Here is a 13,535-nt window from a genome sequence, read left to right on the forward strand (position 1 = left end):
TATAACCCCACACAGAAGGTGAGAAAGGCGCATTGAAAATAACAAGAGTCTGAGCAGCGGGCTTTACAGGAACAGGCATGAGAGGAGGAGCATCAGTGAAGAGAGGTCCACACATGCAAATACAGAGCAAAGGTGCTAAAGATACATGTAGGGCAAGAGAGAGCAAATATTTTGAAATCGTATTATGTGTCTTTGACGGCTAACGTGGCTAGTAAAGAGTACAGTGGAACCTCGGTTCGCGAATGTCTCAGTACACGTACAAATCGGTTTATGAACAAAAAGTTTGACAAACTTTTGCCTCTTTATACGAACAAGCCAGTTTCCCTTTCGGTTTGTACATGTTCAGTGCATTTCCTGTGCAGCGAGCAAGAGAGCGCGACACACACACACACACACACAGGCAGCGCAAGAGAGAGAGCTGGACGCATAAGGTAGAGAAGGCAGTTAAAGAATGCACTGGGCTTGATTTTGTTTTCACTTCTGTTTACAGCGATCGGTTCGTAGCCTGCATTGTTGCAATGTTACTTTTCTTGGTGGTTTATTAAATTACGGATTTTTTCAAATGTTCATTTTTTTTCCCTGTGCTTAAAACTCATTAAAAAAAAGTGTTTTTAGCTAGCGGTTCGTAGCGCTATAGCACCAAACTATTGCAGTGTTAGTTTTCTCTGTTGTTCAAGGTTGTCTAAGTGTTATTCAATGTTTTTACATCTAGTTTACTATTATGCTGTGTATTCTATGGTTTAATTAACTATATTTGTGCTTAAAAACTTAAAATATATATATTTACATACAGTTCGTATGGTCTGGAACGGATTAATAGTATTTACATATAATCCTATGAGGGAAATTGCTTCAGTTCATGACCAATTCGGTTTACGACCAGAGTTTTGGAACAAATTATGGTCATGAACCGAGGTTCCACTGTAATAAAGAGTAAAACCAGACTTGAGCTGCTAGAAAGAAAAAGTGAGGTTATTGTAAATGCAAGGGAACTTAGTAAATTAAGGCTAAAGGTGAATCATCTTATTGGCTACAAAAAGAGAAGCATGCAGTTGTAATTAATATTGGGACCATTGAATTTCACCAAGATCTCAACCCAATTTTCTTTGTTTGTCCTTATTATACTCCTATACTGTACTTGTGGTATTTTCTTGGTTGAAACCAGCATTTTTTAAAATTTTTAATTTTGTTTAAGTTAAAGAAGCAAAGGCAAAGTAGGGACTGTGGACACAGCTGATGAATTTGAAGTTAGTTCTTGGGTTAACTAAGTGAGGATTCTTTTTTTAACAGCTACAAATACATTCTTTCAGTGTGTGTGTGTGTGTGTTTTTTTTAACCCTTCATATTCTGGTATCATTAAAATGCTGATTTGAGTTCCCAGTTTTCATCAACTTTGATAGCACATATCTTCCAGCACTCTAATCATTCTTACATAGTCTGGGGAATTTAGTAGCTGCAATAAAAGCCAGTTCAGAGTTAACTGTCCATGCAGTGCAGCTTTCCAGGTATGTCCATTGCACCTCCATTCTCTTCTCTTCCACTCCTATAGACTTGTCACTACAGTACTTTTTGACCAAGGCCACTTCGGTAATTTTTATTTTTGGTCCCCATCTCGTTTTCTTACCAATTGTCACAGCTTTATTTTTTTTTTTGGATGAGCTTGCACCACTCTGCCAGATCCAATGACCCACAAGAAAGCAGTTGAAGAGGGTCTCTTAATGATCTTTTTTATTGCAAGTGTCAGCTTAAAGGACCTCATCATTAGCTAGTGATTTCCATAAGCCCAGCAGTCTTAGAAGCTGTCTAAATGGCGACAATGTGGTCAGGTGCATCCTCTTTGCTTTAGTTCTTCTTGATGTTTCTAGAACTTGTTTGGAGTCCACCTGTGGCCAGTTGAATTAACTGAACATTATTTAGAATGGCACACATGTACCTGTGTATAGAAGGTCCCACAATTCACACTTCAGGTCAGGATAAAAACCAGTCCATGAAGTTTGTGTCCTTGATTTCTCAATAGTGGTAGGGTCTATAGGGCCATTATTGCTGCTTGCACAGAAAACGTGTGCAACATTTTAATCGAGGTTAGGCAGTAATGGAAATGGCGTTTTTATTTTTTAGTGTATTGGTCGTCAAGTCACTGCACATAAAATTGAAAATATGAGACTTGTAAATTCTAGTGAATGTTATTGTGAATATTAGGGATACAGGGTTTTTGAAGTGAAACTGTTATTTTTGTTTTAAAATAGGTTTTGAACTGGGTGAAGGACCAGACTGAAAAGGAACCTGAGCTGCAGCAGTATGTGCCTCATTTACAGAACAACACCATCCTCCGTTTACTCCAGCAGGCAAGTTCTTGAAATATCGGGGATTAAGATTCAAGCGCTAAAAAAACTGTTTGCTTGTCATTTGTATTTTGTTTCATATTTGTTAATATGTCAATGTCTCTTAAGCCAAGGATCATAGTAAACTGACTTGGTTTGGGCAGAATCGTACTTTAAAGTGCTTCTAAATGTCTGTAAGGGTTACCTTTTTAGTCTGTAGAGTACCAATAAGCAGCATCCTTGGATAAAATGACATATTGCCGTTGACGTAAAAATCTGTCCCTCTTCTTCTTCTTTTAGTCTTTAGTACTATGGTGTTGTACCGTGTTTGCCATTATGGATGTGGTGAAAAGTCAAGCAAAATGACACCTTTTTATTGGCAAACTAAAAAGATTACAATATGAAAGTCTGGGGTAGCTCAGAATCCTTCATGCGAGATGTAGAAGGGGCCTGAGTTGCCTCAAATGCTTGCATATTGTAATCTTTTTAGTTAGCCAATCAAAGGTGTCATTTTGCTTGATCCCTTCTAGTCTTTTGAAACAAATGTAATGGATTAGTCATTGACAGCTATTATCAGGTGCCTTAAGTTGCACAGGTGTGTAAATGCAACATTTAAGTGAAAAGTCACTACTTTGACCCACACTGAAGTCCAAGAAGGGCACAAAGACTTAACTGGCGTAATTGACATGAAACATAAATGCCAGGCTAAAATTGTGTACGAGACTGGACCCTCGCTCAATTGTAAGACATCTTCAGATGGGTTTTTATAATAAAACCTCACAGTTTGGGGAGGGAGGCTAAGAGTGAAGATGAACATGACATATTCCAATACAAGAATGGTTCTTAACTCCTAAGGATGGTTCTGAAGGGAATTTTAAGGGCCTACTCACCAAACTCACTAAACCTTTGTGATAACTGAAAAGAAAGATTTGTTAAGATGAGGATTATTTGTGGTGGGCCTGGTCACACAGATTTGGACAGTCTTTGTCTTTGCTGCCTTAAATCTCAAATTCAGTTCCACTTATTTTTGTGTAAAGGCCCTTCCACCAAATACAGGCTTAGTGTGCTGTAGCAATTTTATTGGAAAAATGCCATTACAGACTTTACTAATGACAAGTCAAGCAAAATGACACCTTTTAGTGGCTAACTGAACAGATTACAATATGCAAGTTATGGAGGCAGTGCAGGCCCCCTTCTTCAGGCTGACCCTTAGGTGCCTTGAATGCTTGCATATTGTAATCTGTTCAGTTAGCCACTAAAAGGTGCCATTTTGCTTGATTTGTCATTGTATCCATAATGGCTAACGCAGTACAACACCCTACTACTACAAACTTTACTAATTAGATAATGCATATGCATAAGGGTAGAATAAGAACACAGAGTAAAACAAGGCAGTTGTAAACTGATTAATATAAATGGGACCAAACAAAAGTGTGTCCTTTCACATTATTGTTGGAGTCTGACCATCTGACAAAGGAGGAGAGGAAAACATAAACCCCAGTCATCAGCTTCACTGGTGAAAATGCATACTGTATCTGGGGGGGGGGGGGGGGGGGGGGGGGGGGGCGGGGGGGGGGGGGTTCACTGTTAGTTAAAACAGACAAAATCAGACACTGGCAAAGTCCTGAAGACCATGGCCAAATGGTCGCCCACCCCTCCTGGGGCATTCTGCAGTGTAAGGCTGTGCTGGGCTGTCTTAATAAGACAACAGAATTTTTTATCCTTTTCTATCACCCAAGGATAACAACTAGGAAGTAGTGCAGTGATACCAAGTGCTCCAGCAGGATGGGTATACGTGTGAACAGATAGTAGCACTTTATTTGCCAAGATAAGAAATGGAATAGAGGACGGTTAGAAATAGTTAATAAACATTGACATGCTTGTATTTTTATGCAAATCATTATCAGAAATGTAATGTGCATAGCTAATCAGGAGCTCTAATTAGGTTGTGCTGAACTAAAGTGGTGAGTTCCCAGCCTGGAGACCGAAGGGGCATCTCTTATATAAACAGGCAGATTGTTCCACAGCTTTGGGTCCCTGAAGCTAAAAGCTGGACCTCCCACTGTTTTTGTTAATCCATGAAATGCTTAGTAACTTTGCATCTTGATCTTGTTGTTGGCACTATCTGTATTCTCTCACTGCCTGTTGATTACCTGCAAGTTGTTCTTTAGTAAGTAATTCACTTGCCTGCGGTGACATCTTGAATAAAGCGGCTCAAAAGAAGCTTGCTGGCTCCAGAACATGCAGTGACTCTTAAAATTGTGTAGAACTCCTACGTTAAATAAATCTGTATACTCGCTGCCAGTCCTCATTTCTTTTGGGTTTATTAAATCAAGGAAGACGGGTGTTGTAGTTGTTCCTTTAAAAGACGGTGGGTTGTTTCTGTGAAGCTTTGAGTGAGTTACCCTACAAACAACATGTGGTGCTTGAAGTGTTAGCTTAGCCCCTGTGATTTTGTATTTATGTGTGTTTTTCTTGTTACTTGTTACCCAGGTGGCTCAGATATACCAGAGTATAGAGTTTAGCCGTTTGGCTTCCCTTGTCCCTTTTGTGGATGCTTTCCAGTTAGAGCGGTCAATTGTTGATGCAGCAAGACACTGTGATCTTCAGGTAGGAAAATTTAAGCTTGGTTTCTAAGACTGAATTGTTCTTTAAATTGTTTCTGTTCTAAACCTGCGTCTAATGTGTGCATTTAAATGGAAAAAAATGGGTGCAGCCCGGTCTCGGATATGAAGTGAAAAATGAATGAATAAATAAATGAATGAATGCAGTATAAATATGTTAATTAGTGTAGAGTGTTCTTGTATTTTTTTTTCTTTTAACTCACTTATCTGTGTTTTGCACTTTTAGGTGCGTATTGATCACACCTCTCGAACACTGAGTTTTGGGTCTGATCTGAACTATTCCACCAAGGAGGATTCCCCCGTTGGACCCTTCCTTCAGAACATGCCTTCTGAGCAGATAAGAAACCAGCTAACCGCTATATCTTCGGCCCTGACTAAAGCCATTGACGTTATCAAACCAACAAGCATACTGGTAAGGTTGACATTCCATTCCATATGTTGCAAGCCAAAGTCTTATTCCTGTAGTCATTCCCAGCTTTCTTGCATGTAGTACACTTTGTACATTAGGCAGATGGTGTGCTATGCTAATTTGCAGACATTTCCCTACATTACTTTCTTTGGAGAATGGTGATAAATTTCTGTTTGTAGTTCCTCAGTCAGGAATTCTTCATGTTTACTGTCCAGACCTCTAGAAAATGTGTGTGGGGTGGGATTTGAGTCCGTGGTGTTCTTTGTCAGAACCTTCATGCTCTTTTGTTTTAAATGGTGTCAGGTGCCTTGGTCATATTTTGTGCTCTAATTGCATGGGCTTCATAGTTTAATGAAATTTGAAATGGAGTAACTTGGTTTCCAAATTAATTTGTCTTCATGTGCTGTCAGCAGTAGAACACTCTAGACAAGAACAGGCCATTCAGCCCAACAAAGCTCACCAGTCCTCTCCACTTATTTCTTCCAAAAAAACATCAAGTCAAGTTTTGAAAGTCCCTAAAGTCTTGCTGTCTACCACACTACTTGGTCGCTTATTCCAAGTGTCTGTAGGAAGAAAAACTTGCTAATGTTTGTGTGAAATTTACCCTTAACAAGTTTCCAACTGTGTCCCCATGTTCTTGATGAACTCATTTTAAAATAACAGTCTCGATCCACTGGACTAATTCCCTTCATCATTTTAAACACTTCAATCAGGTCACCTCTTAATCTTCTTCTTTTTCTTAAACTGTAAAGACTCAGCTCTTTTAATCTTTCCTCATAACTCATCCCCTGTAGCCCTGAATCAGCCCAGTCGCTCTTCTCTGGACCTTTTCTAGTGCTGCTATGTCCTTTTTGGTGACATGGAGACCCAAACTGCACCCAGTACTCCAGATGAGGCCTCACCAGTGTGTTATAAAGCTTGAGCAGAACTTCCTGTGACTTGTACTCCACACATCAAGGCGCTATATAACCTGACATTCTGTTAGCCTTCTTAATGGCTTCTGAACACTGTGACAGTCAATAGCTTAGACTCCACTATGAAACCTAAATCCTTCTCATAAGGTGAAAGTAGTTTAGAGTTTAAGTTGGTAAAAATAACTTTACAGCAGGTGTAGGGTAGGGACACACTGGGATGTTTTGCGTGTGGAAAGTACTGACAGTATGGCACTCCGGTAGTGAGAGTGTTGGCACTCTCCTCTTCTGCACTTGCACAAAGGGTTAAACCATTGCTGACCACATATGCTCGAGACAAAAGCCCTTCTAACCAAAAAGCACAGAGTTCATTTCAATCTGAGACTCCTCCATTGTCACTCACACCACTTTCTTAAGTCATTGCATGGTTCGAAGTTCTGTTTTTACTGAAGAGAAGAGAGTTCATCTGGGTTGGTTTGTGAAGACTGAGGCAAAATGCAAACTCCTGAAGGTAGAAGTGCATCTCGGCAATGTGGGCTGTAGTTCATAGACTGACTTCATGTAAAAATACAGAGTGAGGAGATGGAGTTTCACCCAGTATGCCTCAGAGGCACAATAAGGGTCAAAGTGCAAAACTGATGTGAAAACCACGTTTGGGAGATACTGGAACTGAAGGCCGGCATAAATACGCACATTATCATTGTCTCTTTCTCTGCCTATGAGGATGGGGACATTTCTTGTGTGCTAGAGCAACAGTGAAGGTTAATTAGCAGTTCTGGTGCACTTTAATACCTTTGCTGCCAGTCTCCTTCGTACATTGTAATTTATTTCTTTCAAGCGGTGATTGTTTCAGGAAATGCAATTTTGGGTTTGTTTTGTTATTATTTTTGAAGTGGTGTCTGTTTTCCATTTGAATATGAGTACTTCATGCAAAGCACTCAGGTAAATGGGTTCCTCAGTTTTCATTAAATTCACTTTTTTCCCCAGATTATTGTTGTGATACTATAGTTTTCTCATAGTAGGACTTCTTTCTTTTGCAGCAAGAGCGAGAAGAGCGCCATCAACAGGCAATCACAGCCTATTTAAAAAACTCCAGAAAGGAACACCTTCGAATCCTTGCTCGCAGACAAACCATCGAGGAGCGTAAGGAACGCCTTGAAAGCCTCAATATCCAAAGAGAGAAAGAGGAATTGGAACAGCGAGAGGCAGAGCTGCAGAAAGTACGCAAGGCTGAGGAGGAGCGATTGCGTCTTGAGGCGAAAGAGCGGGAGAAGGAACGCATTATGCAGGAGCACGAGCAAATCAAGAAGAAGACCGTGCGAGAGCGCCTTGAGCAGATTAAAAAGACAGAACTGGGAGCCAAGGCCTTCAAGGATATTGACATTGAGGTACTGACATTGCTGTGTTTCCTTTTTGGAGGTGTTTTGTAGCTGACATTTGTTTTGTGCACAACATTGTTCAAACTCCAAAGGGGGCTTTAGTCTCAGATTCCACAGTCCTCTGAATTTCCCACTCAGCAACGAATCCTGTTTCAGGTCATCTGCCATTAAAGGGGGAACCCATGAAGGTCCAATGATGGATCCGTCTTTGGACACTAAGGAAGGGGGTGAGGGGAAGGAGGGAGACTAACATCCAGATAGAACCGATTGTACAGTCGCAGTAGTGACCTGAACATGTCGACCCTGTGCTAAAATCTGGAATCGTCAGCTTTTTTTTTTTTTATTGATTTTACTAAAATCAAATAACATTCCATACAAATAACTCAAGTTTTACGAAAAAAGGTTTGAAATAGCTGAACCGTCACCTCTGAGAAAGAGAGCTAGGCCTGCAGAGTAAAACTTTAAGCTAGTAAAAATAAATTAATAAATGAATAAAGGTAAATGGAGTAAAAGAGGGGGGAGAATCCGCTTCCTCAATTTAAATGCTTATTCTAAATGTTATTGATGAGATCCTACCAGGTTTTGAAAAAGTTTTAACGCACACAATGGGGATTTTTTAACATTAGTATGTGGATAATTCCTTGTCATATCATCACACAGCAGTACAGGATCACCCAAGTCTAAATTTTAAGGTTGGGTCAGTGCATCTGTAGAAATTGCAGTGTGAGACTCAAAACTCACACCTGAGAACAAACAGATCTGTCAGTCGTCCTCTTCCAGTATGTGACTTAGCAGACCCACCTAGTCCTGAGCCTATGGCTGGTCCCTCAACACCTGGAGATGAAGATTTATTTGTCAATGCTGAATAGGCACTTCTGTGTCATTGATTGACAAATCTCCAGTATAAAGAAAGAGAGTGGAGCCGATGTGGAGCTCAACTGTCCCAGGCACATCTCTTAAAGCACAGCTTATCTTCTTGAGATGACATTTGAAAAGTGTCACAACAAGATCTCTGAGTCTTCACTACCAAAGACATTGTGAAAAAGTGGGCTGCAAGGTTATTATAGTTTTACCTTTTTATATTAATTTTTAATTCTCTTTTACTTCTGCTCTTACTTGGAAATTCAGAAGTAAAGCTTAGTTTTAGTTTTCCTTCATTGTGTATTTTTAGTTTTTATGTCACAAATAACATTTTTATTTTATTGATTTATATAATAGTTTTCGTAATTATGGTATGGCTAAAGAGCTACTACGGATTTTAATTTTGTTGCAGTCAGACAGTACTGTACACTTAGTAGGTTTGGTTATGAGTTTAATGTTAGTGGAAACTGGTTTACTATCTGGTTTTATTTTTGTCCGTTAATAAAAACAAGCATTATCCAAGCCAGATGCTGAATAACAACACTTTTCTACAATTTTATTCTTTTTAAAAAATATTTTCTGGCACATTTAATCTTTTTTTTTTGTCCAGAATGAACCAATTTGTGATGAAATTTAGGTGAATGTTAAACTGTGAGAGTTTTTACTGTAAATGTCTACAGCACACAACATATCCTGCTCCAAAACAATGAATTCCTTCATTATTGTATTCAAAAATCGCCTGTCTTGACTTTATTTTCTATCTGCCATATTGATCTCTGATTCCATCTCAGGCCCATAAATTATTGACAGAATTTTGCCACCTGCAGGCCTGAAAAAATACCAAAAATCAGAAAACAGATTCTACTCTGTTCTGACAGGTGTGATCGTGAAAATCATGGGGGCTTAGGAAGAACAGGACTCTTAGGCTTGAATCACCTAGCTGTATTTAGGAAAACAAAGAAAAACAAGCATTTAGTGTCAAGGTTAGGGATAGTGAGACTTGAATAGACCATCATAAGAACAGTAAACCCTTAATGAGCAGAGTAAGAGCAGGTAATAGGAGTGCGGACATCCACATAACGACAGAGACAGCATCTGAGATTAGGAGCAATATATACACTGTCTAAACCAGAACAGGATCATAGGAAACCTGGAACCGGCAGCTGTGGATGCAAGGCAAGAAAAGTCCCTGTGCAGTGTGCCAGCCTATTGCAATAATACTATATATATGCAATATGTATGACATGGCTGATGTTAAGAACAAAAAGAGTGTGATATTTCAACTACCTATTTTTAGAGAGAGAGATTGAAAAGAAGGGGACAAATATTTTAAAACTTATTTCTGTCACCAGATTATTTTCACAATAGGAGGTATTTTGAGTAGTGAATGTAAAATTAAGAAAGATAAATTAATATAGAATAAATACAAAAACACGTTAGTAAGTTTAATTTTCCACCAGTTGGCAGACATTCTTCGCCTACCTACCTGTAGTTCAGTAGAGATGTTTCCAACTCAGGAATTCTACAAGGTTTGTATCCCTTTGTTGTTAAACGACCATTTTAAAGCAAAGGTGATTGGTCAGTAACAAGATGTTGATGTTGTATGTTGCCTTAGTCAGTCTCTCCATCAGTCCCATTTTATTTTCAAAGAGGATTTCTTCTGTGTGAAGTGGCAAATGAATTATTGTCAATAAAACGCAGACCCCTGAGAAATAAACTGAAAGCGTTTATCACTCATGATTTTTTTTTTATGTCTATACAGTAAATGTTTTGTTGGCTAGCACATTCCGACTTCAGGCATTTGAATTCCATCTTGATATACAAGAAGTGCCAAGAAATGTGTCGGCTCCTCATCACAGACATCAGACTCCTATGAAGCCTGGAATTTGGCTTAGCGTGTGCTGCTGTATTAATTGCTATGTGCATACTGTATCTTGGGCTCAGAATTAGAGCTAACACACCGTGTTTTATGAAGAGACTGAAATTCTGTAAGGGATTATCTGTATCTAATACTTCTCTCTTGAGATCCACTGAATGGCAGCTTTGAAAGTTGCCAAGCACATTCAAAGCAAAAGCATCACCATGGTAAGCTTCATTGACACGTGAGCCAGAATCTTTCAAGCTGTCAGTATCGGCTCCTGTAGAACTATCACTGTTCTCACACAGTAAATTGCTTTCTTCGTCACACGCTTTACTCGCCCGTGTTCGACTTGCACTGTCACCGCAATTACTGCTTCAACACCTGTCCTCCTCCACCAGCCACCATTCACATGATGAATATGTGCGGGTGTCTCATGGTGAAGTTTAAAGTTACAAGAGTTAGGCTAATGGCAGGAATGTGTATTCAAAAACCAAGTATGAAATTCTTAATATATTTCGATTAATTTCAGAACTCCTGCAGCCCAGGTTAGCCCTTGTGCAAGTCCAGTTGTGACGAAAACTAAAAATAATTTTTAGTAAATTATTTTAGTTAGGCTTTTCACTTAGTTTTAGCTTTTCATTTCGGTTTTGTTAAATTTATTTCAGTTTATGAAATTTTTTTTAATTAATAGTTTCAGTTTTGATTTTAGTTTTCGTTAACGATAATAACCTTGTTATGCTGCTGCAGCAAAGACCTGCTTTTATCTCCACCAGGTGATTGACAGCATCTGCTATTGATTGATTACACCTGACCAATTTGCACACCACACTCCCCTCTGATTAATGCTGGGCGGAGCATTCGCATTCAACAGCCATATCGAATGGGCCCTTTTCACAGCAGCCATTTTGACATGAAATAGTATGGCAAGCACAGGTGTCACTAATGACATGAATGAATCTTCTCTTCAATTTCATTGTGGCATAATTGGAACCTTAAGTAACGTCATTACTTACAACCTGTGCTTGCCATACTATTTCATGCCAATATGGCTGCAATGAAAAAGACCCATTAGTGATATGAAACCATGTGATGCCACCTGTAAGTAATATCTTCTCAGCAGTGACTCAAAAACCAAACATCAAATTTTCTGGAGATGTTCATGACATTATCAGCTAGCTTTAGTAAAAAATACAATTTTAAAATGTAGCTTTTTCACTGTTCAATTTTTAATATTATAATTGCTCATAGCATGATGTATTTTCATTCTGGGGATAACCTAATATTTACACAAAATACGGAGCTGGAAAGGAGCTTTAAAACGATATGAGGACCGTTTCTGTGCATCTTATATTTAGGGAGATCTAGCCAGTTAGTCATAATAATCCCCTGCCCCATTAAATTCAGACTTTGTTAGCTTAAGTCTCCCTTTTAATTGATCCAAGACATGTGCAATTTCAGTTCCATGGGTCACTCATATGGCCAAATCAGCATGCCAAGTTTTGTTAAAATCGGTGACGATGAGGTCCAAAAGTGTGATGATTTGACATAGAATTACCCTGGTGGATCATTTCAAAATGTGGTGGCCCTATAACTAAAGTGTCTGCCTTCTTCACTAATAGGTTACATCATTTTAAGCAGGCTTGCATTATGAGATCGCAGTGTACGCTTCTGAGTGGAAACATTAAGATCTTCATGAGGCTTCTGGGCTAAGCATTAGTCTGTTGAATGAGTGAATAAAATCAAAAAGAGACGGCAACAAATATTCAAAAATCAGAATATCTTTATTGTCATTGTAACAAATACAACGAAATTAGGTGCAGTCCCTGCGGTGTCAAAATATAAATATAATTAAAAAAGGATAAGAAGAAACAAGGTAGAACACAAACATTCAACATAAGACCTTAATTGCACAAGATGTCATCTATTGCACTGCTGCACTGGAGGTGATGAGGTGGCATTCAGTGCCCTAATAGCAGCAGGGTAAAACCTGTTATTCAGTCTATTAGTCTTTGTTTGGATGCTCCTCTACCTTTTGCCTGATGTCATGAGCAGGGTGTGAGGAGTCTTTTAGAATGTTTTCTGCCTTCCTGATGCAGTGAGAGTTGTGCAGTTCATCCAGAGAGGGTAAAGAGCAGCCGATGATCTGCTGGGCAGTCTTTAAGACCCGCTGAAGTGTCTCCTCTGTAGAGCAGCGACAGGACACCAGCAGTTTTTCAAATTAATTGTAATTCAAATCAAATTATAAGCAGAAATAATTCAACAAAAAATAAACATGTGCCCCCCTCACACCTGTTTGTTTGATATGCCCTGCGTTTGACTTTTCATTGTGCAATCCAGTGCTCCGCATTGTGTAGGATTCGGCTCTGCCTGCTGTAATCTGTTGCCTGTGCACGCTCAGCTGTGTGCATTGTGATCAGAGAATGCCGTGGGCTTTAGTGGTATTGTAGTCACGCAGCGGCCCAAGCTTTGTGAAAGTCCAGCGCCTCCTTGCTAACTGTGCCCGGGCGCTGACCTTGCTTTGCAGTCCGAGTTATTTACATTTGTGATTTCCACAGCCGCCAGTAGGTTGTGTGTGGATGACAAAGGAGTCCTGTTTGGCAGCATATTTTTATGCTACTTCAATGTATTAACTTAACAATCGTAATGCAATGTAGATTCTTATACTTTTCAGCACACACGGTTTCAGATGATAAGAAGTCAAGTAACATACCTGATTACCTCTTGTACACAATCAGATGTTAAAATTGCACCTCATATCATTTTAGTACATACAGTACCTTACTCTAGTCACTTTTCATGGAATAAATGGACTGGCTTTTCAGTCTCTTCCAATTTTAGACATTGGTTTTGAATTGGCTTAAACTAAATTTCATGTGTTTTTGTTTTTAAGAGTATTGCCCCTTTGTTTTATTTAAATCACTTACCAACTTGTTTTTTATGGGCAAATCAATAACACTCATCCACTGTTCTGCGTCAAAAACAGTTACTGACAAAGTATAATTTGGTTTAATTAAGTATAGCCGTTTAATCGCTACCTGTTAATGTGTTTTTAAATCACATCTAGTAATGGAGACCTTGATGCCAAAAAAAAATTGGTTCTTGCATTGAAATGTGAGGGATATCAAATCAGACTGCAGACGTGAATTAAGGGAGCACTCAATGTACTGAA

The 13,535-nt window shown here is 39.1% G+C and overlaps 1 protein-coding gene across 3 annotated transcripts in view; it reads left to right on the top strand.

The window, feature by feature from the left end:
* The window catches only part of eif3s10 (eukaryotic translation initiation factor 3, subunit 10 (theta)), an 86,773-nt gene that overhangs the window by 24,374 nt on the left and 48,864 nt on the right, over nt 1-13,535 (top strand). For all 3 annotated transcript variants that reach the window (XM_028825652.2, XM_051923600.1, XM_051923601.1), the window contains exons 9-12: nt 2,247-2,345; nt 4,815-4,931; nt 5,172-5,357; nt 7,306-7,653. In XM_028825652.2, coding sequence (XP_028681485.2) covers nt 2,247-2,345; nt 4,815-4,931; nt 5,172-5,357; nt 7,306-7,653 — 750 coding nt within the window. The remainder of the gene's footprint in view (nt 1-2,246; nt 2,346-4,814; nt 4,932-5,171; nt 5,358-7,305; nt 7,654-13,535) is intronic.

Source organism: Erpetoichthys calabaricus, chromosome 2, assembly GCF_900747795.2.
Source record: "Erpetoichthys calabaricus chromosome 2, fErpCal1.3, whole genome shotgun sequence".
NCBI lineage: Eukaryota > Metazoa > Chordata > Cladistia > Polypteriformes > Polypteridae > Erpetoichthys > Erpetoichthys calabaricus.